Source organism: Arthrobotrys flagrans, assembly GCF_004000055.1.
Source record: "Arthrobotrys flagrans strain CBS H-5679 chromosome Unknown unitig_0, whole genome shotgun sequence".
In the NCBI taxonomy this organism is placed as follows: domain Eukaryota; kingdom Fungi; phylum Ascomycota; class Orbiliomycetes; order Orbiliales; family Orbiliaceae; genus Arthrobotrys; species Arthrobotrys flagrans.
In genome coordinates, this window is record NW_027137550.1 from 2,115,336 (window position 1) to 2,143,319 (window position 27,984).

A 27,984-nucleotide genomic window follows, 5' to 3' on the forward strand; every position below is an offset into this window, starting at 1 on the left:
CTGACAAGAAATATGAGAGGGGATCCACGCATTTGGGAAGCTGGTAGGCAGGAAGAGGCGGTACCGTGGTGCCTTGGAACTTCGAAGCTTCGTCTAGCATCTATAAGTTTGCTGTAGCAGGGCAGTACAGAATCTACTAATGTAGTCCTGGGATAGCACTCGACTTGTGACTGTACAGACTACTCAGGCCCTGGTGTCAACGTCTAATTTCTTGTGCTTATTATGTCGAGATTTTAGCTTCCTCCCCTATACTTTATAAACTTAAGCAAGTAAAAAGAAAATGTATCATATATGCTGATATGTGAATCGAAAACCTAATACTCCACAGATTTCAACCAAAGTTTTTCTTGACATAAGTTGTGTTGGTCTTCCAAGAGTGGTAAAGGTTAGCGACAGCGGCCAATAGAATCTTTGCGTTTTGTCCAAAACGGATCCATAAAACACAAAACGGTTGTCTATGTTCCATGGTCGCCATAGTCATGATCTAGCGCTCCTTCACGCGCGCTCCATCATCGCTCACACCCGCATGAATGTTCTCGCTCCGTCGCTCCTCATACCATTCTCTGTTAGCTAGTCATGGCTCTTGCGAAGTTTCCAACAGAAATTTGGCATCGAGTACGTTGAAATTTAAACTCCTTGTTGAGACTATTCTAGATATACCAGACCACTCCTAGACGACTTTAAAGGCAAAAGTGCCGGCATGCATAATGTCGGTATAACCTTTGTGGATTTCGCTGAGTTTCAGATAAAACCCTAGATAATTTCGTACTTCAATGTCGACACGGTGACAACCCCGAATGGGAGATTTTCTCTGAATGTGATCTGAAGCGTGATCTGGAGTGCGGACCGAGTCTACAACCCCACTTTAAGGACGATATTAACGAGCATCGAGACAAACCCCAGGAACAGGAAAGCAGAGCTGAGGGACAAGAGTTGTGATAGGTAGACAGTAGGACCTTGTTTGGCCTAAGATTAGTCTGTCGGAAGTTCGAGAGGATTGCTACCCTACTGGCCTTTTTGATGATCCGACGTTGTTATAACAGTGAACACACCAAGAAAGCGGCTCAAGAGCTCACTCGTGGGCATCAAAATCGTCTGGCTCACTATATGAGACATCTCTCTATCTCACCATTTCCTTTAATATCCAATTTGGATATAGTCATGACATAATACAAGGTTAGGATATCGGATGATGGCTTATTGCTGCTTGTGAAAATCTGATTCAACGGGCCATCTTAGAGTGGAATACAGACCCAAGATGGGAAATCGCTCTCATTGGGGATCTTCTCAGCAGCTCCTCCAAACTACTTAAATCGATTACATTCTGCGAACCCCCGACCGTTTTTGATAGGAATAATTCATTTTCAAAGATGAACCGACTGGTCGCCATATCACACTCTCAGAAGCCTCCTGAACATTCTTAAATCTGCTGAGTTGAAAAAATAAACTTATACTTCTACCGTTGGCGTGACTTTCCAAATCTCCGGGGATATCGAGAGGCCGGCTACGAGTGGGTTGACGAGATATTCCAGAATGATTACTTCGGATATATATCGTCCAACATCGGGTTGCCCATGTTCATCCGTGATGCAAAAGAGATGAAGATATATTCGGAGAGATTCCGCTGCAACGATAACTTGATCATGTCACGTTTCACTGAGAATATGCCTGATGGCATCAAAAGACTGTCTTTTCGAAGCATCTACATGTCCAGCGACATCATTCAGAACATCGAAATCCCTTGTTCGCGTAATCTGACCTTGCTAATTCTCGAAGGACTAGGTACTATGAACCAAAGCTTTTGGATCTTGTCGACGAATTGAAGGACGTCGAAAAGATACACCTTTACGGCATGGATATCGCAGAGGAAGGAATGAAGAGTATGAATCAAGATGAAAGTCTTAGTGCGGATTTTACAAATGAAGAGTTTCATTGGAGTCAAGTATTTCATTCCTTTATGGTGCTTGAGAAGTTGGTTGGGTTTAAGGCGGTAACCTCTCGTATCGGTCTGTGAGAAAGGAGTACGGTTACATTTGCGAGGGAGTGATTTGGTTATTTTCAGATTGGGAGGGTGAACTCATCGTTTTTGAGTGGCTGAAGAAGATGTTGATTAGCAGACGGAATATTTAACGTCTCTCCAGGCTTGAGTGGTCGGATGAATTTGGTGATGGCAATGGATGTTGTCGTTGGACCTTGCAGAGGATAGAGGAAAGTCCGGAGCACAGCACACTCATCCGAAAGAAGGTAGACAGCCTAGAATCCAGGCTACATAGAAGATGTCAAATAAATTAGCTGTTAGTATAATGGAATAGTATATTTACATCGTTGTCTAGTTTACAGGACCATATACACCCTATATTAATTGCAATTCAGAGATGTGGTATTGTGCGGTGTAGCACTCCGTCATGATGTGTTGTTTGATGCCCTCATTGACAACGACCAGCTTCACCAACCAAGATCCAATCGCACCGTCAACATTCATCAGCCTAACAACCCGGTACCCGCTCCGAAACGCTTATCGTTACCAAGCTATCCCCGAAAGCCCTATTGAAAGAGTTCCACAAAAATTATCCGTCTCAGATACAGCCGGGATGGAGCTGCACAAGTTCTTTCGAAAACATTGGGGATGAACGTCGATGCGAAGGAAATAAACTTCACTGGATATAATCGGAAGGGATACAATTAGTTCCTCGCAGCTACTACTGTTCTTAACGAGAAAACTGGTGCTGGAGTCACGACTGAATTAACTTACCGAGTTGGACTAAGGAATAAATGTGGCTCTAGAAGTCTCATGAATTTCTACGGATAATTGAGTGGCTAGATCGTGGATTTCTCAAAGCTGAGATCACAAATGGCAAAGCTCGAAGGGTCAGAGAGGGGCAGCTTGAAGACACTGCTGGAACACAGGAAATCGAAGCAATGCACATGGCTACATAGATTGGAAAGGATTTTATCAAAGAGGTTAGCTTGTTTTATTATCTCCATGCCGTGTAATTGATATCTAACAAAAACCGGGAAGGCCTGCATAATTAGTTACACCGAGAGAGGGAAAGAAGCTCTGAGGAACCCGTGGGTTCAACCGCCGGCAGCAGTCAAGAAACCTGCATCGGACTTTCTTGCCTGGATGACTGGATTTACCGATCAAAATATCAAGATGTACAAGTATTTCGGGATTAAAAGCTATGATGAGGGAGAGGATCGCCAAGGTGCCCATATATTTATAGTGGATTTGGAGGAGACACTCTAGTAGGCGTGGTTCAGTAATAGAGAGGTACGGGAGAACATAGTTTCTCTTCTCAGGAAATAGAATTCCGATAGTTCATTCTTAGTGCTAGCTTTACTCCTAATTTATCGTTCCTAAACAGGTTTCTGAAAGGTTCTGCTGAGTATTAATAGCCAGTCTATAGTATGCTTCGGTCATTGTAACTTGAGTAGTTAATGCTCGACGTATGTAGGCCGAAAGATCATTCCGTCCATTGAGTTTAGTTGTTTTAACGGTGTGACAGCTACGGAGATATTTGGACGAAGGAATCCAATCCGGATCTAGATCCCACAGAGTTAGCCGAGAAATATGGTGGCTAGCCAAATACATGAATTCAAGAATATGTAGCTAAATATCAGGAAGGTTTCTGGGACAAAATAGCTGGATGCCGGATGTTGTAATTCGCGGGAAAGAAATCAGTGCGGCTGAATTATGTACTCCTTTCCTGGCTGTGGGTGCAAAATCGGAACCAAGTCTGTGGTGTCTAATGGCACCGGCTGACAAACTAATAGGATACACTATTTTCACACGCGAGGTAGCATTACAAACAACGAATAGATGATTTCAAAGCTGGAAATATAACACGTTAACATGGAACTAGCTCTGACAGCCATTTCTTTGTTCGATATGCGGCACAACCAACTTAACACGCAACCAACAAGTCGATCGACCGTAAATGCACAAACCTAAACAAATATTCAGCATAATGAGAAGTCACACATTGCAAATCTAGGCGTCATCGGGGTTTCCGACATGTCGAAAATTATGCATGGTCATATTTAGTCTCGAAATCCACGTATTCGAATCACTACACCAGGAGCGTCAAAAAACGGTAGGATATAACCTACGGTCTATCGAAATTGCGATTCAAATTTAGAACAGGGAACGGAATGGCACCTCCTAAGAAACGTTTATATGAAAATACAAAACCCATACCGAAAGCCGTGGATCAAGATATATCTACCCGACAACTAAGGACAACAGTTGGGAAGAAAACTCCTGTTTTGCCGCCTTCGCGATTTTCTACACATAATGGCAAAGCAGATGAAATTTCGGATTCTAAGCCAGAAGGGAAATACTCTACGCTGGATAGCTCTGAGAATCACGAACACAACCAATTGACAAACGTTACGCCCACAAACCTCGAAATTAAACAAAAAGACGGTGTCCACAAAAGGATATTGCACCGTGTGAAAGTACGGAAGAAGTCCAACCCCCTATGGAGATTGAAGACAAGACTGTGGATGACTACAATGAACCCTTTCCGAATTCTATCGAAGCTTAAAGTTCTTTTACTTCGATTTTCACGGGTGATTATTTCGACAAGTTCCCGAGCCTCATTCCCGTCCCGAAGACGAAGATTACTGCACCCTGTTAGCTTGCAGCATAGAACGGAGTTAAAGGCGGAAAGCAAGAATATTAAAATGGTTATTCTGCTTTTAATCATGACATCTTCTTTTTGGACAACCGCATTCCCCATTGCCACAATGGAAATGCTGTTTTTGATCGGACTATCCTGTATACCGGTCGGACTACTCACCATCTGTCGAAGGTATTGGAAGGGCAATTTGGGAGTTTTTGCCCAGTGGAAGGGCACTATCAGTTATTTAGCTATTGTCGGCTTTGCTATGGTAATCAAGATATTGTGGATCATTGAAGCTAGTGAGGTTATTTACACCGAAAGACATCAATGCCACTACTTTGGGGACCTGAGATAAGCCTATAAGGTATCTGAAGCTAATTGCATATATACTGGTTTCGACATTAACATCAATTGTCTTTGCAAAATAATGTAAATAATAATTCTAGATCTTATGCTCTGGGTCCTCTGCCTCAAGAGCGCCTGGTCTCGAGGCTATTCCGGGACATCTTTGACCCCAAATGTTAGTTCATGATGCCCTGGCACCCCCGATTTCCAAGAAGAACCTGTAACAATCGTCCCGGTGGTAAGATAGTAGAACCGCCACAATTAAGAAGTTGGCTTCCCTGTGACTTGGCTTTTGTAGAAGACACCGATCCCTCAATCGATGATTGCATGTTTATCTCTTGCTTCAGATTCACCTCCCACCAACCAAACTATCAACCCTCATCACCACCTTAAGCTTTTCCACGACTCTGCCGAATCATCAACCCCCATTCAGGGCTCTTTCTGAGCCAAGCAAGGTAGGTTCTACTCCCGAGATTGGCTAGAGTCCCGGACTAAGAATAGATAGTCTCATAATGAGGAGCTCAAGGCAGAGCAGATCAAAACAGAGCCGTAGTAGCGGTTCGTCTTTGTCTAGACGTGCCATTCGATTATCTTCCACTCGACCGAATACCATCCCAACTTCAATCCTCCATCGCTCGGACATTGGCTACAATAGTCTTCAATCTCATCTCGTCCTTCGAGACGACGAAATGCGTTCTGTCCGCCTTGTCTTGGAAAATATCATCGAGTTGAACCCAGATTTTCCCGGCTTGAACCTCCGTTTAACCAGCGAATGCGAGCTTCTTTGCCGTATTGCGAGCCAACATATGGATCTCTTCAATGCTCCTCTCACTCGAAAACTCATAGGCCGAGATCGCGAGGCCGATGCTGTTGGCTGGCTTCTGTACCAATTTGTCCTTTGGTGCCTAAAGGAAAATCAACGCGCCGCTAGCCGTTCCAGATCTGCTCGAGAGAGGTCCAATTCCCTGTCAAATTCAGGACCATCTACGGCCGCTAACTCGGATCTCGAGGCCGCCGCCGACGGAATTGAAGGCCACAACGATAGTGATGATGAACTTTTGGATGATGATGGTGAGAGTGCTGATGCAGATGATGAGGATGAGATTGAGGAAGGCGTTGATGAATTTGAGGAGATTGAGGAGGCAGAGGAACGAGATCAAGAATTTCAGGGTGATGGCTTTGAGGTTGATGTCCAAATTCTGTAGCACATGATAGATTCTTCGGATCTAGAACGCGAGGTCCAAGATTACGAAGAGAATATCGAGCCCCGAATGATTCTTCGCTATGGCAGCCCTGAGGTTCAACAACAATATCTTCGACGTCAAGGAAACGGCCATGGCGGGGCCATCACTCCCAACGTTGTCCCTCATACCTCAGACAAAGAATTGCCCATCGAGCCTAGGATCCTGCCCGCCCGACGCAATGTCATTTGCTTCGCCACCTATTTCCTCTTCCTCTTTCTGGCCGTCGTTGTTATCTGTTCCCTGCAATGCATGCACGAAAAGCAAGCCCCTCTCGTCTCTGGGATACCTTTATCCTCAACCGATGTCAGACCATCGCTACAGCTACCGATGCCCCTACGACTCCGACCAACGAACAATCGACCGCTTTGATTCTCACCAGGGTTACTGCAAAAATTGTCTCCAAGATCGACCTCTAAATGATTTAAAGGTTTTGTTTTAGTTTTTCTTTTATGCGTGGATTGTATTCGGCCATCCCAAGCATTTGTTTCTGACTGACTTCATTTCGATGGCCTGTTTCATTTACCCCTTGCTGAGTCGAATTTCTGGCACCTACGTTAGCATTTACTGCCCTAGGTTATCCCTTACATAGGCCAATGGCATTGTTATTACGACTCGTTTCTAAACACTGCCTCTAGTTTCAGGAGTACATTAGCCAATTCTAATGAAACTAGTGGGTTTTCCCACGCCTCCAAGATCTGTAAAAATTAAGTAAAGTGTCCTTATGTGTGTGTCAAAATAGGTAATGCATATTTGAATGACCCTTTCATTGGCAAGCTAAATTACCACATTCTTGTTTCTTTCCCGTTTTGCTGTAGAAAAACAATTTTAGTTCTGTTTGGAGCATGAGTTCGTAAGTATGATCGGTTCCAATATGCTTTAGACCCCTTCCGATCTACCGGGTTCATGCATGAAATCTAAACTTCTTTCAACGATGGAATACTATACCTCTGCCAAACGAATTTGGCGAGCCTCGGATGAAGCCTAGCTCCCACAGAGTAAATAAGTATATATACCTTAGAGTTCTTGTAAAAAAAGCTGTTATTTCTAGTAGCTATCGAAAGTTTAAACAGCGCCAAATCTGAACCGCTCGACTACGGTGCCTAATCTCAACCTATCCATATTACGGGTGATATTACATCGGTTCGTGAATTCAGTGCAGTATAGTATGTCCGAAGATAATAGTCCACGCAATAGAAAGCGAAATGAAACCTCTGTGAGGGGTTATTCAGAAGAACTTTCAGATATGTTATTTAGTCTTCGATATCCTATATCCCTGGTTAAAACTCTAACAAATAAGAAATCGAGGCATATTTGAAGGATTGGGAGAGAAAACTTGCCCTTCCGCTCGAACTTGAAAAACTTGACCAAGTGAGTGTTAGGCAAGGACGCCTAGCCCTACTCAAATAACTCATATCTAAAGAACGTACAATGCGGGACAGGTTTGGGAATTCGCCAATATACAATTACCCAAAGTACCGCGAGCAGACGAATGATCCAGGATCGCGCTAATGATTATCTGGATCCCCTTAATGTTAATCATACTTCTCCTCACCTGAAATGTCAATCTCAAGAGTGTGCTTTTCAGCGTAGGGGCGAGTATGAAGTCCGTTATCGGTAAAGCGGTTGTTTCTATTTCTTACATAATTGAGGAAAGTATGACGGAGGGAAGAGACCAGAATGTGAGAATCATTTCACCAACTACACCTGGGGAGAGCGTCATTACTTCCGGGATTCCATAAATGACACTCCTATCTCTAAACATGGCTTTACTTTTTAGAGCCTTAGGCCTGGGTTAACGGTTATTTCCTACGCCCGGAAGCGTCTTAGCAAAGCTTTACGTCTAAGGTTTCCTGCCAGGGTTTTGGAAACTGAGCTATACATTCATTAGTGTTTCTTAACTTAGTAATAGAAATAGAATAATCCTTGGACGATTTTACTTGGATGTTTGCGAGCTTAATTTGATTGGCGAACACTAAATCGTAGAAATTTGGGTTGGCCGCTGGCAGGAAAATAGAAAATTTAGAATTATTGCCCTGAAATGGAGAATTGGTGGTTGGAAAGGATTCCATATGCTGAAGTCAGTGTCTGGATCCTGCGCGTATATATTGACAATATCCTCACCGCCCTAGAGTATAAATGTACTCCCCTCGGCAAACTTTCAATTTCCACCTCAATCCTTCTCCACATCTCTCACCACGTCCACTTCCACTCCCTGCACAACGTAAACTTGTAGTTTACACCGCTTCAAGAAGTCCAAAATGACCGGGTATGTATTCACTAGTATCAAAATAGCCTTTCATGCTTCCCTGACGTGGTGATTGTAGAGGATTGAATAAGGGGCATAAACCTACCGAGAAAGCGCCAAACACCAATTCTCGATCGATTTCAGCTTACAATCTTCAACAGAAGGACTGTAGTATCACTGGCACTGCCTCGAACAACGAAACCATGCCTCCTACGACTACTAGAGATAATCCTATCTCAAACACACTCAATGGAGCACCCAGTTCCCAGAAGACATTCACGTTCACCTCCTCCCAGGACGTTAATTTTAACTTCCAGTATCAATCCAAGGTCCCCACTACTAACCGTGAGAAGAATAAAAAAAACCAAACCACATCCGGTGACGACACCAAAACGAAGCTTCAAGCACCGTCTACCTACAATACTGATATAAATCGTCAAACGCCTCCCGGTGTCGATGTCGCTCTAGAAAACGCCATTCTTCTAGATGACAACTATACCCTCCCCCGAGGCCCCAAATCGTCCACTCACACTAATTCTGCGTCAAAGGCCACCAAAATCTTTGTCCCTCCGAGTAAGAAGCTGGTTAAATTCGTCATGCCTTACCGTGATGAAAGTGCTCCACCTTCATTCGATAATGTCAGAGGTCCATCCGGAGACGGGCTTCGTACTACATCCTACATTAGGATTGCTAAAAAAAAGAAAAAGCAAAGCGTTGCTACCTCGGCGGTTGCAGATCAGGGTCGCGTCAAATCGAAGGAATGCGTTCTTACCCTCTCGGCTCTTGTTGAACTCCAACAATTGAAGCTTAGAGCGACAGAGGCAGATAAACATCTCAACTCAATTGAGGAGCAGCTACTCGATATGGCTAACGTCATCCAAAATCTCCAAGCCAGAGTCAAAGCCTCAGAACTCGAAAATTCTAAACTTCGCAAAGATTTAGAAGCCTTCAAGAAACTGAAGACATCAAACGACAATGAAATCGATGACGAAAATGATGAATCGGAACAGACATTGTGGAAGATTAAGAAATTTTGTCTCGTTTTGATCGCCGCCATGGTCGTCTATCTCGTCGTCGCCTACTGGGCAACTTAGAACGTCAACCAAAAAGCAGCGGCCGCGAGAGCGCAGAGGGATAGAGTTTTTAAGCGATGGCAAGATTATTACGCAGCTAAGCAAAATGAGAATGCTGATGACGAGGGTCGCAAAAAATAGGGGAGCGAAGATGTCGGATTATGGTCTTAGTTAATCGTTATTTGAACTAATGGCGGCAGGTTCTCTTATTTTTAGACCAATGGTCTTACTACTTCACTTTATAGTAATTCTTTGAGTATTTTTGAGCCTAAACCGCCTATTCCTGGCCCAATCTAAAGCTTTGCTCATGGAATATTCTTGGGTCGTCAACCTGTACTGTTTACAACACTAAATAGTACAAGTCACCATCGAAAGAATAAATTTTGGCTTCTCGCCTTTTGGCTTTGGCGTACTGTATCCCTTGAAATAAAAATTCGTAGCCGTGTCGTTTGTTTGCAAGGGCCACAGTATGTCACCCATACTGTTGGGTGGCACTGAAATCACCTACTATGGTTTGCAACAATGAGAAACATAAAACAGATTTCAATCTCATTCGTGGTAAGACTGTGCCTTTGTTCTCCACCCGCGTAAAACGCGTAGGGATGGTGGAACGTAGTTCAAAACGAAAGAGTCGCGGTGTTTAGCTTCTATGAACTCATAATGGACCGTCTTCACCTTTCCCAAACTAAGCCCGATGATGTTCAATAGTCACATTTTATAGGCCTCAACCTTCTCCCTTGCTTGTATACTGATACGGATTATTCATAGCTTTAAATAGAGTTTCCGCAGTCTTCTCGCATGTGCAAAATCTTCCACGGCATACTTCAAAAAAAAAAACCGCCCCCAAAAAATTGTCTATGCGCGTCCCAAAGCAGCCCACAGGTCTTCGCAACAAGATCCCTGATCCAGACCTAAAGTCCAACAATGCAGCCTACTACAGTAGATTAACTCCTGGCGTACTCGCGGCTAAAAAGACAGAAGCACCAGCAAACCTGGATCTAGTTCGTCTGGTTAACACCAAGGCGAATGAACTCTTCAAAGAACGACTTCAGGGGAGTGTTTTCACCCGAATCCCAATATATACGTCTTTTGAACGCAAAGGACCTTTCGAAATCATTCGGCCGGAGCCAGCTGAAGCCCCCAAACCGAAGTGGGTAGATATCAATGAAAGCCATGTTCTGGATGGAGGCGGTGCGCCAAGGCCCGAGCAACTTGAGAACCAGAGAGAGAATGTTCGGCAGGTGTTTAATTGTGGACAAAGGTATCGCATCACGGAAAAAGTTAGGGAGTGGATATATGCTTTGATACAGTTGTACATTTACATAGTCTACTGGTTTTCCAGTTGGCTTGGGGCGAATGTCAGACGACCGGGAAAATGGAGGCAGTTGGCGTATGTGATCTCTTAGATTTCTTTCTCCTAAGGGTTAATATTGCTAACTTTTATGCCAACCAGATTCCGTTACCCTCCAGTTGATGGAGGATGGGACCTCTTCAACATCCGCGCAGAATACCGATCACTCACCCGTTCGAACGTGATTTACACCAAGAAGAAGATTTGGTTCAACCCTGAAACCGGTCGATATGAAACCGCCATTTTCACCAACTTAGACGACGAATCCCAATATCAAGATAGATATCCAGGAGAGACGGACGGACTCGACCCCGTCGAATTCGCAAAGTATCACTACCTAAGCCCTGATGATACGGTGGTCAAATGGCTTGGCGAGAAGGTTTTCACACCTGTTATGACAGTATTCGTGGCGTTTCTTACGTTTCTGGTTATGGTCAATGGGACAAAGATTGTGATTTCTGTGGGGCATTTGCTTGCGGTGGAGAACCCGGAAGTTGCTTCTGTTATTGGGGTCGTGGTGTTCTTTTGGTTACTCTTGAAGATACTTCGGCTAATTATATGATCATATGACTGACCAGTATGGAATTCACCAAGTGAACTACTTTGAACTTTTGGATGAGGCCAAGAGCTTATTTAGGCCGACTGTATCTTGTAAGGTACTTCTGTTTGTTTGAGTATCGATATCTTTGTTGTGTTTTTCGTCTTGACAACTATCAACAGCTCTTCTATGGTTATACTGCAGGGACTCTTTGACATTGGGTGCGTTGCTGCGATATTCCTTCATGTAAACTCACATATTCTCGCTATTATCCAAGTTCCTGTTGTCTACCATTGTAAACTAAATTATCATAACATACCATCCAGATCTGATTTCCTCTTTCGGTGCTTGCTACCCCTCATGGATATCCTGGTTGCGACGCTTTGGGAAAAAATCTCATGAGGTCAATAGAAAGCCCGGCAGCCAAGAGATTGAGCTTCTCTGCATTCTCACAAAATTTGCGCTACAGGATATCGACTATTCAGATGTAAACATTACATATTTGAGGGAGAAATACTACGATACCTCGATAACGCACTATACTAACTACAAATCACTAACCATATTGGTCCTCAGTAAACCTCACTACAGCGCCCCTCTTCCCGAGCTGGGCGACTAATACCCTAACCTTATCTCTCATAGATGGGGCCCGCAAGCCATAACTGTGGTACCGCCATGCTCCCCCAATAGCTCGGCCTCTAGCACTTCTTTAAGGTTAAAATGCACACCAACAGATACCTTTATATCAGCCGCGCCCCATCTTGCCTTCCATCGACGAACTTACAACCTCGCTCGCCTAATAAATCTTCCACGATTCGGACTAAAGGCTCCGTTTGTACGCCCCAGAAAAGCTTAGTTGTGCCTGGGACGGAAGAAAGAATGGGCGATCGAGTTGTGGAAGAACTCCAGTAATCCCCACGCCGCCGGCGAGGAACAACACATTTGGGTATTGGGTAGAAGGCCGGGGATTTGGTGAATAGAGAATAGAAGTTTCAGGGCCTTTGACGAGTATTAGAAGACCATTGGTGCCTCCAGCGTGCGCAGCAAGCTTGGATGCCAGCCCGCCCATACGTCGGATGAAGAATACAATACCTGGACCTCTTTGCTCTCCCCCACTAACTCTAGCGACAGTTGTTTTGGCCTCTGCACCGCCCTCCTTTCCAGTTTCTAAATCCTCAGAAGGTGTGGCGCTCCGTGACGTAGGGCAAGGAGTAGCACCGAGAACGGGTGGCTTTCCCAAACACGCCAAGTCAATGTTGGGAAATATAGATAGGCTTGACCTTGTACATCGACGCTAGGGATCTCGATTTTGAGGTAGTCGTCGCCAACGATAGAGATGTGGGCTCTTTTCACGGGGCCGTTTTGGACCGATTTGATTGGCCTCATGAGGAAGCGGTCGAATCCCCAAAGTACGAATGCAACTGCAGCCCATATCTCATAGTCCCACTACCAGTAGTGACGGAAATAAACATGAAGGAATGTCCCAATGATAGCAACGAGGAACAAGATGATATGAGAAGCTAAGAAGAACTCATACATCTACTGACAGATAGGGAGGATAGAGAACGGAAGGATAAGGGTAAACCCAAGAGTACCGATGATACCCCAGTACCAATATGGAGAAGCAGCTTCTTTTGCATGGGTGCCCGCTTCGACTTGAGCCTGAAGGTATAAAACAGAGTGCAGACATGCTTGAATGATAGTCAAGAATTTGAGCCAACGATGGATCAACACAAACTTAGAGCGAGACCAATTTTTAACGTAGAGAAGGAGATTGTTGCGACTGGAATAGAGAATGGCCAGGATGAGGTTTCCGAAGCTTAACATGCCGACGCGATTTGCGACCGACATTGCGACGGCTTGTAGGCCTTCATACCAGAGGTTCGGGATACAATGGGACAGCGTGGCTAGACCCAAAAGCTGGTGGATCGATGAAGTTCGAGTAAATTTATGTTACTAGCGATTGCAGAATGGGTAAGGAGGGGACGAAGGAGAAAAGTATCGGTCCGAGTGTGCACATCAATAAAATGATGAGACTAAAAAAATTAAACTATTAGTAGAGAGCTCGTCGACTAGTAGGTGTAGAACTTACGTGTAAACATTGTCAACTGAAATATTCGTCTCAATAGCAGAGAGCACCCCGTAGTTGGCGGAGTAGAACCATTCGTTAACCAACGAAGTTCGATTTAGAACTTCGGTGGAATTGACAATATCCGTCGGTGGGTCGGTGACACGGGCTAGAGCATCTTGGTATGAATATTTTGGCAGTGGTTGGTTATCCTTGCGCCCGGCCGCATTCATTTCCCAGTATGTCTCCAACTTCGAAATAGGTGTATCTTCGGGACAATGAGTATGGATACATTAAGCTAATGTTTGCATGAAAAAGTCGTTGGTAGCATAACATTGGGGCGACGGCATATGATGCATCATCATTGAGCCATTATCCATGCCGTGGTGGGACTCCCCGTAGTCAAACATGAAGCCCGCTGCGGAGTTACGACAGGCATAGGCACATACTGGATCCCACTGCTTTAGGCCCAAGCCCACGGTACCTCCATGTGCAACCCGGCCGGTGAAATCTTTTGCTGTAACTACTGCACTTATACAGCTAGCGATCGCTAAAAGATCGCGCCATCCTACGCAACTTATTCGGCTGACCGTTGTGGGTAAGAATTTAAAGAGAAGAGGTGTATACCTTTCACATCCCCTCGTATTGAACAGCTAGGTAGAAGACTAGCTAATATACTACATTTGAGGATTGTAACCTGTATGAAAAGACTACTATGCTAAGCTGCCAACTGCAATACATGGATGTTTTAAGGACCTCTGATAATTGTGCGCACGGGTCACAGTGGCGTCCCCAAGACTTGGCACTAACAGCTGCCGGCCGACGACCCAAGAACCTACCAAATAACTGTACAAAAAGCGGCCAGTCATTATCTCACAAGCGATAACTGTGCTTTCCTATCGTACTCGTTACAATTGTATGAAGTTCTTTTCAAAAAGATTCGAGGCTGCTATGCAACCTCCTCGATCAAAGTTCTAAAACTTTGATCTAAAATTGCCCGGTAATAAGATGACATATTTTAAACGCCATAAGATAAGTTTCTCTGTGGCCCAAACAAAATTTATTGGGTTTCAAGAGCTTACTAAGCACTTGAACCGGCCGGAGCTCGAGCTGTAACGCAGCACAATGATGGTCCAGTCCTCGATATTTCTCCTTGACTTTATCTGCATCCGGTAGCTAGGAACTTCCTTCGGCGATATTTTATCCGATAGTAAATGTGTCGAGACATAATATCTCTTGCCTGCGATTGATAAGAATGTTGGTATACGTGGAGGCCGGCGTTTTTTGTAAGAAAATGTACAGTTAGGTCTTGTAGGGAAAGGTTTATCCTGTCCCAAGGTTTTCTAGATTGTCCGGGTACTTTTGCAATTATGGCTTTGTACACCACTCGCGCTAACTTCTGTACTGATTTTTAGTGGCTATTCTGTATTTTGGGGACTGAAATATTCTTCTAGAGCTATCACACACACCTTCATTGCTGTTTGTGAGCGAGTAGCTTTTCGAGATGGCATTTCGAAGAATCAAATCAGATCTTAAGTTCAATGGCTATAGCTAAGATCTAGAAAAGCGAGGGTATTTGATGTTTTCTCTTCAGTGTGGCTAGATAAACGGGGCCGCGAGGACTGGATTGTACTCGGTACTTTAGTCGATCGAGGCTACCTTAAACTCGTGTATTCAAACATGTGAGAAAGCACATTCTCTTTATATAAAGAAAATTTCGGGTTCACTTGTCGTGCGGGATGCCTACTGCCAGATTTTCACGCCCGCCATCACATTTCAGTCTGATAGATGTTTCTAGAACTGATACTACGGTTAATTTGAAAGTGCTTTTGCCATCCATTGAAGGCGACAACTAGTAGCGTTATAGCGCGAGCAGGCAATCTACAAGAGCGGGCTGTCGAACTTTTGTGTAACATCAAAGACGTCTTAACCCTGTCTAGTGGCTGTACGCGTGATTCAGTATTAGCTTGGACTTTCCAGTTTCGTTTAGTGAAGACAAGCTCATGCACAGACAGCAAACGGGCCGCTAAAATACGGATTCGATGCTACTAAAATACAACGAAGCTTGTCGGCATCAGCAGTTCTGATACGTCATGCGACATGAGACCGCGCACTGTTGTCCTGTGAGCCTTTGTTTATGTTTTTGTTTTGGTCTACTTGGGGGGGCGACACGTCGGTCGCCCGCCCGGCAAGCCAATTGCGAATACTGGTCCATAATTCTTCAATATACCCGACACCTCCCAGTATTTTTGAGCATTTTTCCCAGTCGCCCTACATTATTTCTATTTTGATAGTCTCTGTTCACATCTTCTCAAACAGTAAGAAAGTGAGCGTCTTCTTCTACATTAATTCAAAGTCAATATACTCAATATAAAGCCTGGAGCTGTTCAAAACTACCTAAAGACCTGGTATATCCCACCCCATATTCCTTCCCTTTTACTCTTCCATCCTCAGTGACTTTTCAGACATTGCATAGACCGGGCCAAGAGCAACCGGACAGCGAGAAAGAGACGTTTGAATAGCAATAACTAGCCGAGAGGTACCCCAAGCTCACGATGATGAAGCTTCACATATAAGGTTCGTAATTTACGCTTTATCAGCGCTATAGCATTTATCAAATCATTTTTACCTGGTCTGCTAACTTGCACAACCCCTTTTCATCTAGTGCAGCAAATGCACTTGACCCTATGCCGATAATTATTAGGTAGTCGAGTTTTCAACAAGGAAGTTACCACGATCCGCCATTTATATCTAGGAAATCGTTAGAACTTTGAAGAGCACAGCTGGACTAGTGAGCAGAATTAGAAGCTGGCTTTTTTGGTTGTCTCATTGTCACTAGTACCCAGCATTCCTTTGCAAGATTGGGAGAGAGAATTTCAAAGCGGAGTCACTGGCATTAGTGTAAAGAACACAATAAATACCATGGGCAATCGAGCAGTACCATGAATTGACCGTTTTTAAACAGTTTAGAGAACTTATTGGCACCAATGTAGACTTCAATTATATCTATCATTGGTTTCGTGGTCGAAGTCATGGAACCTATATAACATATCCTTTCATTGGTTCTACCTAGTCAACCAGGAAGCTAGAATCTAAATCTAGTAAATCTACTAAGATCAAATCCTTTTCTTCAAGATGGAATAAGAAACTACCATTGGTTTCTGAACGTAGGCTCATTCTAGATTAAAAGAAACTTGATTCATATGAACTATAGCTTCAGCTCGGCCGTGAGACTAGCTTTGACCGCGTTATATATGTGATTTCAGTTAAGCACTATTAATTTTCCATAAACCGTGGTAGGGGAGGTTAAACTACCCACTAATAGCAATGTCGCAATTTTAATCGACCAAAGGTCTGCGTTAGTTACATGTTTAACTCTAAGAATAATCCTAAGATCTATCGATGAGGAAAATGGGGGGTGGAATTTAGTGAGAACCATCATGTCTGCTGAATTGGGGCCCTGAGTAATTGCATGCTTTGGAGAATAATTGTCTGAATGATGTTTACAAATTCACGTGTCTGGCTAACAACTATAGGCGGAGGCCCAAACCAAATATTCGCTGATATAAAGTATATTAGTCGCCCAAAAAGCTGGAGGGAGGAATTCAAAGCTTTTCTAAGAACAGTTACAAAGCTCGTTTAACTATAAATTTTTTGATATTAGAATTAAAATTACTTTTGGCATATCTCATCCAATATCCAGCCGTCTGCTCCACCCTCTCAATTCAATCGGCCCTTGACGGACGCAAGTACCTCCAAACTAAAATGAACACGCACACAGGAAATAACCAGCAATCAAATGGCGTCAACATCGCGATACAACTGTCCACAAATACCATTGGCGATGAACCGAAACCCACAGTTTCCGGAAAGCACATAAGCCGCCCTCTATTTGGACTTTCAAAAGTACACCAAGGTTTACTTCATCGGCGCAACCGCCTCGCGTCCACGTACAACCGACTGAGCTGGAAGCCCCAGCCTAAAAAACAATCTACGCGAAAACTTCAAGAAAACAAACTTGACCAACAACAGAGAGCATCGTGTTAAAAAGCTGCAGTTACTGGTGCAACGGAAAATACGAGTAACAAGTCGCATACAATCTACATGGAACGTTGGAAATCCAAAATGTCTGGTCCCCGGTTGCAAGTGGGAGATGTTGGTCAAACCAATACACCGCTTCTACTTAGCCCACGCCCGCTCGGAAGATGGATATCGCAACAAAGCTTTGCCATATTGTTGCTCTGGCTGCAAGCTTTGTTTTGAGTCGGTCGAAATTTTGGAAAGACATTATTGTACATTAATGCATTGAAATAACTGTACTAAACGAAGTCAGGAGATGCGAAAGTTTGTACATGGGCGTTTTCTAGGCCTACGGTTTCGTCACCCACAAAAACTCGAGAGCGCTTTACTCATAGAACCACTTGAAGAATTGAAAGTTGTTTCAGAACGCTCCACTTAAAATTGTCTGAACATACAGATTTTTACATGTCGCAATCACAGTAAACTATGCTAAATCACTATATATGTGAATACAGAATTACCTGGTCAGTGGTGTGAAAGAATTCTTGAGGAGAGAAGAAAATGTCTAAGCTGGCTCATTCAGTTTGCGTTAGGCAGCACCTAGACTCGGCCGATCCTTGATTTCGAGAATAAACAAATTCCATCAATTAAATTTGCAGTTAAGATGCTATACCCCATGCGCACTGAAACAAAAATAAAATCCTTGAGAGGAAGTGTAAATATTTTAAGTAGACTAATTATCGTACACCTACCTGAGAAACTGTGTTCATGAATGACGTTCCTAATGTGCATGCGCTGCCGACGCTGTTTTGCAACCCCGTCTACTGAGCTGTACATGCATCTCACAGCGTTATTGTAGGCGATAATTAACTCAAACTGCAGAACATCCTGCATCCTCTTCTTTGAGCAATTCTTTACGGAAAGTAGAATAAAAGATGGCTGGGTCTTGCGCGCTCATGCAGATACCGCTAGCAACAAATAAAAACTTTTAACGAAAGAAAACGAGAGGCGCAGATCCACAGCCTGGTTTTTTGGATGACAACGGATGACTTCAAATCAACTGCGGGCCCTGTGGCAACGTGTAATGTGAGCAAAGACTTCTATGGCACCCTGACAGGCTACTGTTCCCAGAGCTCGATCATCCCTATGTGACTCCCCTCCAGAAAGCTAAGGCAAATCCAGTCCCATGACCAAATACCCAGACTCGCCGCCGATGCATTGCAATACCTAGCCATAACCCCTCAATATTGAGTTCCGTCTTCCTTTCCTTTCGTCTTTTCTGTTTTTTTTTTTTGCTTCGCTCGAAAGTTCAGGATCTAAAACTTTTCTCTCTTTTCTTTCTGTCGCTATCAAATCTAACTTTTATACGGGAACAATGTTAATGGAAGCTACGATGCAGTAGAATCCAAATATACTGATTGCGCAGCACTCCAACATATGCTTGGGTAACTTTATAAAGTTATCGTCACGATCGGGATATTATGGCTTTTCAGTAATTCCTCCATCCTTTTCAAAATATCAAATAGACTCCTTAGATGTGCTGTATTGGGCCTGGTATTAGCTTCTTTAGATTTCGAGGAGCTTTCATTTTGCAGCTACGGATACATCTTTACTAGATGCTTATACCCATAAAAACATTTTCATTTGAACCTTCTGCTTGACTCCGTTTCAGTTACAGAGTTATTTTCATGGATATTAAGGATTCTAACGATCGAAAACAGATTTATGCCATAATACTATAGGAACAAGCACCTATTTGTTTGTCAAACCGGCAATATCATCAACTTAGCTACCGCCTGTTTCAGGTCTGATAGCTTCTAGGCCACCTGCTTGCGAATCAGCGTCTCTCGATAACCAACCTGTGTATATGGCACATCGGATACCCTCCCCATATTAGAACGCCCGAAATCCCTTAGACACTATAAAATTGATTCCTTTTCGGAGTTTTCACGGCGACACAATTGCACAGATAACTTCAAACCCCGAACTCACAATCAATACGCCATAGGGGGGATTTTTGCATTAATGAATCTAAAGTGGTAGGTTGTAACGCGCTAACGACAGCCGTACTAGTCGACAAGTAACTCGGCTAGTCTAACCCATATATGGCGACGATATTTATATTTTCCGATCGATTCGAAGACCCAAGGTTATTCTAAATTTTGTGGCTAAAAAAAATTGGGTCGACAGAAACTAAGTTGTTGCAGCACGTGATGCAGATATTTTCATTCATCAAGGCTTGCCATATGCCTGGAAGTGGTGGTGGATTCTATGGTTCGGTTTGGTCGGTTAACGTTTGTAGCGATACAGGTGTAGAATACCTTGCGGTTTCCAGTGGAACTTCCTCGCAAACAGAGCAAGATTGTAAACTATATACAATCATTTATAATACAATAACTTAAATGGAATGAAGTAATCCATTTTGATTAGACAGTACTAATCGAACACTCCAACATGAGGCTTAGAAGGCAGCTTCAGATTTTAGGATTACTAGACACTTAGTCTCTTGCCAAGTGTTGTGCGCGCAATCCAGGGCACCAACCTTTCAGCTGATCAACCGCGCATCCAAGATGTACATATGCGGTGGTACAATATATCGGAGCGGTTAGCATTTAGTTACCACCTAATATCACATAGCTAATTCCCATATTTCACATGCGACTCCATAGTGTTACGTAATATTTTTGGGTCCTCTCACTTACCCTGTCGCTTAGCCGGGGGCTACGCCGCTTATTTTACGAACCACTCGCGTCTACTAATTAGCCTGTCTAAACGCACAAATTTAATACTAATTTCGGTAATACAAATGCTATATCTCTTTACTAAGTAGTAGTCAGTCAGGCAAGCAGGCAGGCAGGCCGGTTCACAGGCACGTCCACAGAGTGACAGTTCGCAAGCTGGCTTCCACGGTACCACTCGTCAGTTGGTGAACAAGCGAGCAGGCTAGGGGCTACGACGCAGGCCAATAGTACGCCGGTAATTAGTCTAGCTGGAAAGTGGAAGCATTTACTAGCTTAAAAAAAAAAAATCTAGTTGTTCAAAATGTTGCAAAAGAGTGAGAGTTCCTTTGACAAGTTTGGTACGATATTCAATTCAATGTTTTAAGGCTTCATGTGTGGTATCCTTGCTTGGATAAGGTGTGTCGGGCAGTTCAGAGAAGGCTATTATCCTTGCTTTTGCAGCAGGTGTGTGGTTCAGCCAAGCTGTAAGACCCGGTCCCAGCTGGCCCTCTGAAAGGTTTGTTCTACCCTTCAGCGTCCGGTGTTGCGCCGTCTGAACTTACTACACGAGGCAATGATATATCATGATACTAATAATTTTAAGCATCTAAAATCAGAATATAACATGTTAACATGGCATATAGTTGCCAGCAGTAGATTCTGAAGATAAAATATTCGTTTCAAGAGCAAGCCCATGGCATATGCATTAGCCGGCAATCCATCCGCGCCGAGATTGATTTAAAGTTAGGGTTAACTGTGGGTAGAAGATAGTTAGTACTGACTCTAAACGGGGCTAGAAACAACTGAAAAGATGTCTTGGTTATATTAATTGGTTCTCGTTGAGCTAGTACAGCATATGTATTAGGTAGTATCTTTATCCTTAGGTATTTATATGCCTTGGTTGTGAGAACTAAGTTGAAAGGACCAGCCCTCCAAATTGAATTTAGGGTGAATATTTATTACGAATCCTACGTCATGTAGGAGCGGTTTTAAACGGGACCGGCCAATCCCATTGATTACCGATTATTACTAGATGAAAAAAAATAAAAATTTTTTAAATGGTGCTCAAGATTCGACCACTTGAGATGACCAGAGGGCTTATTGACCCCGCAGGGTTAACGCTGCAATATTTCTATTACTCCAAGCTGAAAAAAGGAGTTTTGGCTATACTAACCTCCAGCAAAATTCTCTTGGTATGCAGTCATGAACCCATCTAGGTAGCCATATATTATCAAGACAAAAGTGCACAATGTCAGAGCCGAAGGATCCTTTCCGACCGAAAGATCCAAGGCATAGCTAGCTGATAGGCTGCGTGAAAGCTGCCATGAAGATTAATGGTAGCATCGAACCCGCCGCTTAATGGCTTTGTAATGGCGCAGAGAGTACCTATATACCGAGATTTAGATATACAGCTAGCGCTAGCTGTATGTATCAAATCAGTTCACAACACGTCGTAATTTCACGGCTTTCTTTTGGAAGCGAAGTTTCTCAGAACTTCGTTTTTGCACGAAGGAGACGCCTTCCCATTGCGCTGGATAGCAGTCAAACCTTTCGCGATATTCTTTTAAATATTGAGGAATTGGTCACTCCTATGATCGCTATTACTAAACACTTGGTTTTCAGGCTCGCGAAAAAAAAGGAGACCCTATTATACTTACGAATACTCACAACTTATATATGCAGTATTCTTCCACCTCTGTTCGTTCCCCCTGCCCAATCTTCCTAATATTTTGTCGTAGCCAGAGCTCATTTAAATATCGGGTTTTATTATATAAGGTATGCTACAGGAAGAGAAGCAGACCCAAGACCCTAATAGATCAATTTCATGAATGGATATAACGGAAAACGCTAATCTTCTCGTAATTACAACGTCAGAGACTCGATACCTAGACGAAGAGGGACTCGGGAGAAAGAGCGAGAGTTAAGAGAGTTGAAACAAACGGACAGGATCAAAGAACTAGAACGCAGATTAGATGGAGAAAAAACTGCACATAAAGTCAAAGAGTTTGAGCGTTAGATAGAAGAAGCACGAGCTGGATTGACAACGAAAGAAATCGAGTACGAATCGGAAAAATTCAAGAGGGGAGACAAAATCAGGGATCTAGGGCGCTAGATCGGGGGGGCTCATGGAAAACCCCCCTTTACACTAGCATGGGGCTCTTGGAGCTCTGGGCTCCAGGTAGATCTAGAGAGAATACACTAGACGATTCAACAAGCCAACGACGGCCAAGCAAAGGTCTCGATTCCTGTGGACCAGGGCGCTAGCTAGAGTAAGGTACGCACCCCTAATCCTCACATTTACATCATATACATACTTAAGTAGTTAAGTACGTAAGTCCCGGGGTTTGCTAACGCTTCGAATTCTCTCAAACAAGGCTGGAGTATCAGCGACACAGAGCGACTAGCAGCTCGATATCTAACAACCAATATAGTTGGCCATGAATTCCATGACAGCCAAACGGCATCCCTATGCCCAAAGGAACCCAACCTAGTTTAAAGACTGCACGGGATGACCCGCCAATCCATGATCATAAGGCACAGGCTTCAGCTCAGACGGACGGTTCTTCTAACCCCTACTATCCTTTTATGCCCAATAAAATTGCTCACCAAGCGCCTAGCACTCTGGTGGGCACTCGTTTAGGTGATGACCTACCAGACTTAATACTACAATACTGTCAAGAATTGGATCTACATGATAATGGAATAGAGTTATCATTTCTTGGCATAGATCGAGAACAACCGTACGAAATTGCAAGCGAATTGGAACCGACCCCGGAGACAAACATTGAAGAACTCAGGCTGCTCTGTATTTTTTACTATTGCATATTCCCGAAGACCGGTACAGTGGACGACATTTAAAATGCAATAAACAGAACCGAGGAAGCGGTGGCAGGCACACACATCGACAGCCCAAATTATGTGTTCTGCCTAAACAATCTCATTACCATGCTAATGAAGAAGTACAGGTGTACAGATTCGCTTGCTGGTCTTGGTCAAGCTATCTCCGCGCTGAAGAAATGGTAACATTAGCCCACCATGAAAAAAAGAACTAATTATTGGATCTATTGGATCTATTGAGGATGAAAGGCATAAAGACCTTGCAGACAGGTTCAACTGAGGAACTCGAATAAGCGAAGATCATGTCAGAAGCAATGGCGACAGCTGACGGTAGCCCAGTCGGTCGCTATGTGGCTAAATTTAAGGAAACAGGTGACTTCAACGACTTACAGATGGCTGTGACAGTAACACCTCATGATCACCCAAACAGACCGGCCATTTTAAGTCAACTAGCTGCCTCGTTTCGGACTAAATTAGATCGGACTGGCGATCTCGAGGACTTACAGATTGCTATTAAAATAGTCGGAGAAACGGTGGCAGCAACACCGCACAACAATTCAGAATGGAAATCGAGAAGATTAAACAATCTAGCCGTCCTGCTTCACGATATCTTTGAACCTAGTCCGTCCGAAAATCTTGATGATTTACAAATGGGGATTAAAATACTCGAAGAGGCCATATCAATAACACTTCACAAGAACTTGGATGCATCAAGTCTGCTAAACAAGCAATTTTACTACCTTCTGATGCCCTCTACTCGCGGCTACTAACAAGAGTGTTTGCGATGCCCGATTTGGGTTCAAGTCAGCCCCTCTACCGATTAATAGCCTTTTCATGTCCGTTCTCCGCAGCCACCTCAAGTAGCATTTGAAGATCATCCTCTGAGTTGGTGCCGTTGAGAAGTAGCAATACCTCTACCGCCTCATGTCCGTTTCGGGTCGCTACTAAGAGTGGTTTTTGGTCATAGTCGTCATCAGATTTAACTCAGCGCCCTCGGAAGCCATTGCCGCTAAAGGTTTAAATAGTCCAAAAAACGCAGCTAAATTTATTCCTGTTGTTTGCGATGGAGTATCCGGGTGTCTCAGGAAGGGCCTGTTCCTCGCCCTGCTAATCTTTTTAGTGTCTCTAACTCCGCCCCTTCCGGAAACCTGGGCACAAAACATCTGTTCACCAATTAATACTTTAGATTCATACTTCAAAAAGGTTAACACTAGTGGTGTAACTTCCATGGAAGATAACCTAACGTGGCATCCCCAGTGCATAACCACAATGTGCATGTGATTCCATATTTGTTGTAAGAGTTTTCCAGGAATCGCAGGAACCATCCTGGAAAATCCTGAATGAAATATAGGTAATGCATACTTTTGCGATGTCCTCATGAACATCAGGAAACCGATTCATCCATGTCCGCTCGAAGTACTCTTGTGCTGTGTAGTATACTAGCCGAATGAAATTACTTTCTTCGTCTACTGTGATTAGTCCGGCGCAGACAGAAACGATGTCTTTACCATTTAGGAGGTTATCTTCAGCTAATTGAGACTCGTTTATCTCCGCTGCAAGAGCATGCTGCAATTCTGTTGTTCGCAGTGGCTGTCTCACGTAGACTATCCATGAAAGAACCTGGTTCGCTAAATTTTAGATTCCGAGTCCTTATTCCATATCCCTTCCACGGAATTTTGATGCCCAGAGTCATACGCAGTCTCTCGGTCTCCCATTGGAAGCATTCTCAAGGCATCTCTCAGCTTGAGCGTTGTTTTATACTTTATCCACTCAAAATGAAGCTGTGCGAGTAAGAAACTATTCGTATGTTAGCTCAATGACCCGATACAGAAGAGAGGGTAGATTAAGGCTTACATCCCACGAACAGCCTTTACGATTTCAGACTTAATGTAGGCTTTTGAGCAGCTCTCGATCCGATCTTGATATCTGTTCGTCCGGACAACTTGACACATCCTCGTCCCGCGCAAGAATTTCGATCGTCGGCGTGCCTTTGAATCTCTCTATAATTTTGGGAACAAATCTAGAGGTTGCAAATATATCCCATTTTGGGCACTCGGCCTGAAAAGTTCTGACAGGAGTCCTTGGCGGCAGCCATCGGAAGTTTGGCATTCATCAAGCGCGTCGACGACAATGAAAACCTGGAAATAGAGAATGGCGACAGAATGATGGGTTTCGATGACGCCGTCCAGAAATGGTCTTTTCTGTGCCGTTTTGCCATTTTGTTCCTCGTATAGTTCTCTCACGCACTCTGGTAGAGACGTTATTTTTTGCGACAACTATGTTATTAAACTGGCTAACAGAACTTTGACCCGCTGACTCTGACCGTCATTTTGCTTGAAATTGCAATAAATATAGGCGATGGCGATTGTAGAGTCTGCAGAGTGCTGGATCATTAGGTCATCGATCACGATCGCAGAAATAATTGTTTTCCCGGCCCCAGGAATCCCTGGGTAAAATACTATTTGATTCCCGTCGTGTAACCAAGTCTGAAATTCTTGGGAGTTTAGAAACCATTAGCCGGCTCCAGGTTGTCGCTTTCTGAGGTAGTCATCGTGCTGGGAAGTATAATCTTTCGGAGAGTCCCAATCAAGAATTTCAAGATCTTCCTTTTTCTCAAGTTGAGATCTGACAACCGCAACGTATCTAGATGATCTTGTATATTTGTACCATGCATTGCATACCTTGTTTCTAATTTGAACAATGCTGTGAGCAGCACCTTGGGCGGATTGTTCAGTACCCCAGTTCGCCTAAATCTGCCATTCTTCCCCGCTTTCCCAAAATCCTATTGAATTATCGCAGGATACTCGGCCACCGGCGTACTAACCACAACGTCTCCAAGTCTAACTTTGGGTGTAATACCCCACCAATGCCAATCATAAGGACAATTTTGATGAATGGAAACGTGCGTGTCATTTGAGTTACGGCGGCGGCCTAGTTCGTACTGATCCTACTTTTAGGCAAACATGTTATTGCAATATTGTGTCATCCAATTGATTCAAGAATACAATTGCTATCGTCGTTTATTGAGTTACATAACTCAGGGTGCTCTTCTTCTAGTATCGCGGCTGCGGCGATTTGCTCTTTGGTAACGCACAGATCCATCCTATGGTATATTCATTATGGGAATGAGAACTCGTAGCCATCAGGACTGGTACTCTCTAATAGTTCTAGAGGTTCGTAACACGTGGTAGCGAGTATATATGGATACGTTCACGAACACGTGTAAGGATGTTGATGAGGTGAGGGATCCCCTCCGCTGTTAAGTCGGTGTTTCTTTCGCTCCCATATTACATACTTTATTACAATCACAAGGCTGATAGTAATTAAGTACATTGCAGGGTTTGCGCCATCAACAAGAGCCACAATGGCAGGCGTTACAAAGCCAAGAAGCTTGGCGATACCCTGATCACGTAGCTCGCATTCAATATGCTTATACCCTGAGTACCTTTGGATTCGATGATCCTGCTAGTCAGATTCTAATTTTACGAGATACGGATTAGCGCTAAATTATACATCATCAATCTGGAATAATTCGTGAATTTTTTAACTTTTTGAAAAATTCTTGTTTAACATTTCCAACTTGATCTATTCACCAACATCGCGTTAATTTGTGTGTTGTGTTGCCAGAAGATGCTGATGATCAACCCCAAGCGCTATACTCGTAGTTAGCCTCGATGCAGAGAATCAATCTCATCTTGAGGTCTATGCTTATGCATATATGCTTATAATGTTTCAAAACCATGAATTTACTTCATCATGATGATCGAACCGGTGACCTCGGCATCGCTCAATTCTCGAAAATTGTAGTCTAACGCCCCCTCGCCGACGTGTACGAAATTTCGGTATTCGTGACTCCACAAGATATATTCTAAAAGTAGGTTGGTGACTGGGAGACCATGCGACGGTTAGAGACTCGTCCTACGAAAACTTCGACCGTACATACGGCTGGAGGGAAACGTGGATCCGGGGAAATTAGGAAGGATTGGTATGTGCCAATCTTTCATCGTGGTGATCTTCCACTAAATATTCGGCAAATTTGCCCGACCTTCATTCTAGTGTTTAAATTTAGGACTCTGGAGGCAAATTGCAAATCCCTCGCTCGCAATATTAGTATCATTCTCTCACACTTAGCTTCGCTTATCCTACTCTGTGAAGCAACTAAATGAAATTATTAATCGATCCGTGATGGTTCTAAGATTTTGTGATCTTGTCGAAGTGGCGGCTCGCCTTGACTTATTGAGATTTTTGCTGTAGTGGGGGCTTCAAAAAAATCACCTCTCCGTTACGGTCTTTTGGTATTTCTGCAATCATAATCATTAGATTGGGCTAGATGATATAACGATAATTTGTGCAATATGGAACACGGGGGATTTTGATTTTGGAATATAGGCTGAGAATTAACTCAACCTGTGCTGAGCGAGTCTCGGGACCCACAGAGCTGCATGGTAATATAAATTTATACACTAATGGACGCTTTGGGCGACGGCTCGACTGCTCTATCCTAAGAGGTCGGCCTGCAGCGTGGCGCACAATTTAATATAGCCTCAAATAAAGACCAATTAATGCCAAGACAGCAATCTATACTATTAAACACAAATAAGAAGTTAAATGTTCTAGCCCCGGAAAGCCTTGATTTGTATTTAATTGAAATATATTGAGAAGTCATTAATAAAGACATGTTATTATGTAAAATAGAAGACTTCGATATCACCAAGGTGTAAAGATACTTATATGTGAATTGTTCTAGAGCGATCGTTTTCCATGCTCCCGGCCTCCCTTGCTAGTGCTCGAGCGCCCCTCGAAATTCTCTCGCCGTATGTATATAACCTATTACTATCTCGCAAAATAAGACCACATGCTAAAATGAGTATAACAGAAACTAATAATACTGAGCCGCGCGAAAATCTCTGGCCCGTT

General features: G+C 43.5%; 4 protein-coding genes across 4 annotated transcripts; 3 read left to right on the plus strand and 1 right to left on the minus strand.

The window, feature by feature from the left end:
- Positions 1–5,482: 5,482 nt before the first annotated feature.
- Positions 5,483–6,175, plus strand: DFL_003711 (uncharacterized protein; the record flags this gene model as incomplete). The annotated part of the gene is made up of 1 exon (XM_067632687.1): positions 5,483–6,175. One exon carries the CDS (start codon positions 5,483–5,485, stop codon positions 6,173–6,175), a length of 693 nt encoding a protein of 230 aa, XP_067490931.1.
- Positions 6,176–8,472: 2,297 nt separating this feature from the next.
- Positions 8,473–9,553, plus strand: DFL_003712 (uncharacterized protein; the record flags this gene model as incomplete). Its single annotated transcript, XM_067632688.1, has 2 exons — positions 8,473–8,480; positions 8,539–9,553. The coding sequence occupies 2 exons, from the start codon at positions 8,473–8,475 to the stop codon at positions 9,551–9,553; spliced, it is 1,023 nt and encodes a 340-aa protein (XP_067490932.1).
- An 836-nt stretch (positions 9,554–10,389) lies between these two features.
- Positions 10,390–11,480, plus strand: DFL_003713 (uncharacterized protein; the record flags this gene model as incomplete). The annotated part of the gene is made up of 3 exons (XM_067632689.1): positions 10,390–10,922; positions 10,986–11,411; positions 11,462–11,480. 3 exons carry the CDS (start codon positions 10,390–10,392, stop codon positions 11,478–11,480), a joined length of 978 nt encoding a protein of 325 aa, XP_067490933.1.
- A 1,889-nt stretch (positions 11,481–13,369) lies between these two features.
- On the minus strand, positions 13,370–13,722 carry DFL_003714 (uncharacterized protein; the record flags this gene model as incomplete). Its single annotated transcript, XM_067632690.1, has 2 exons — positions 13,370–13,457; positions 13,514–13,722. 2 exons carry the CDS (start codon positions 13,720–13,722, stop codon positions 13,370–13,372), a joined length of 297 nt encoding a protein of 98 aa, XP_067490934.1.
- Positions 13,723–27,984: the final 14,262 nt, after the last annotated feature.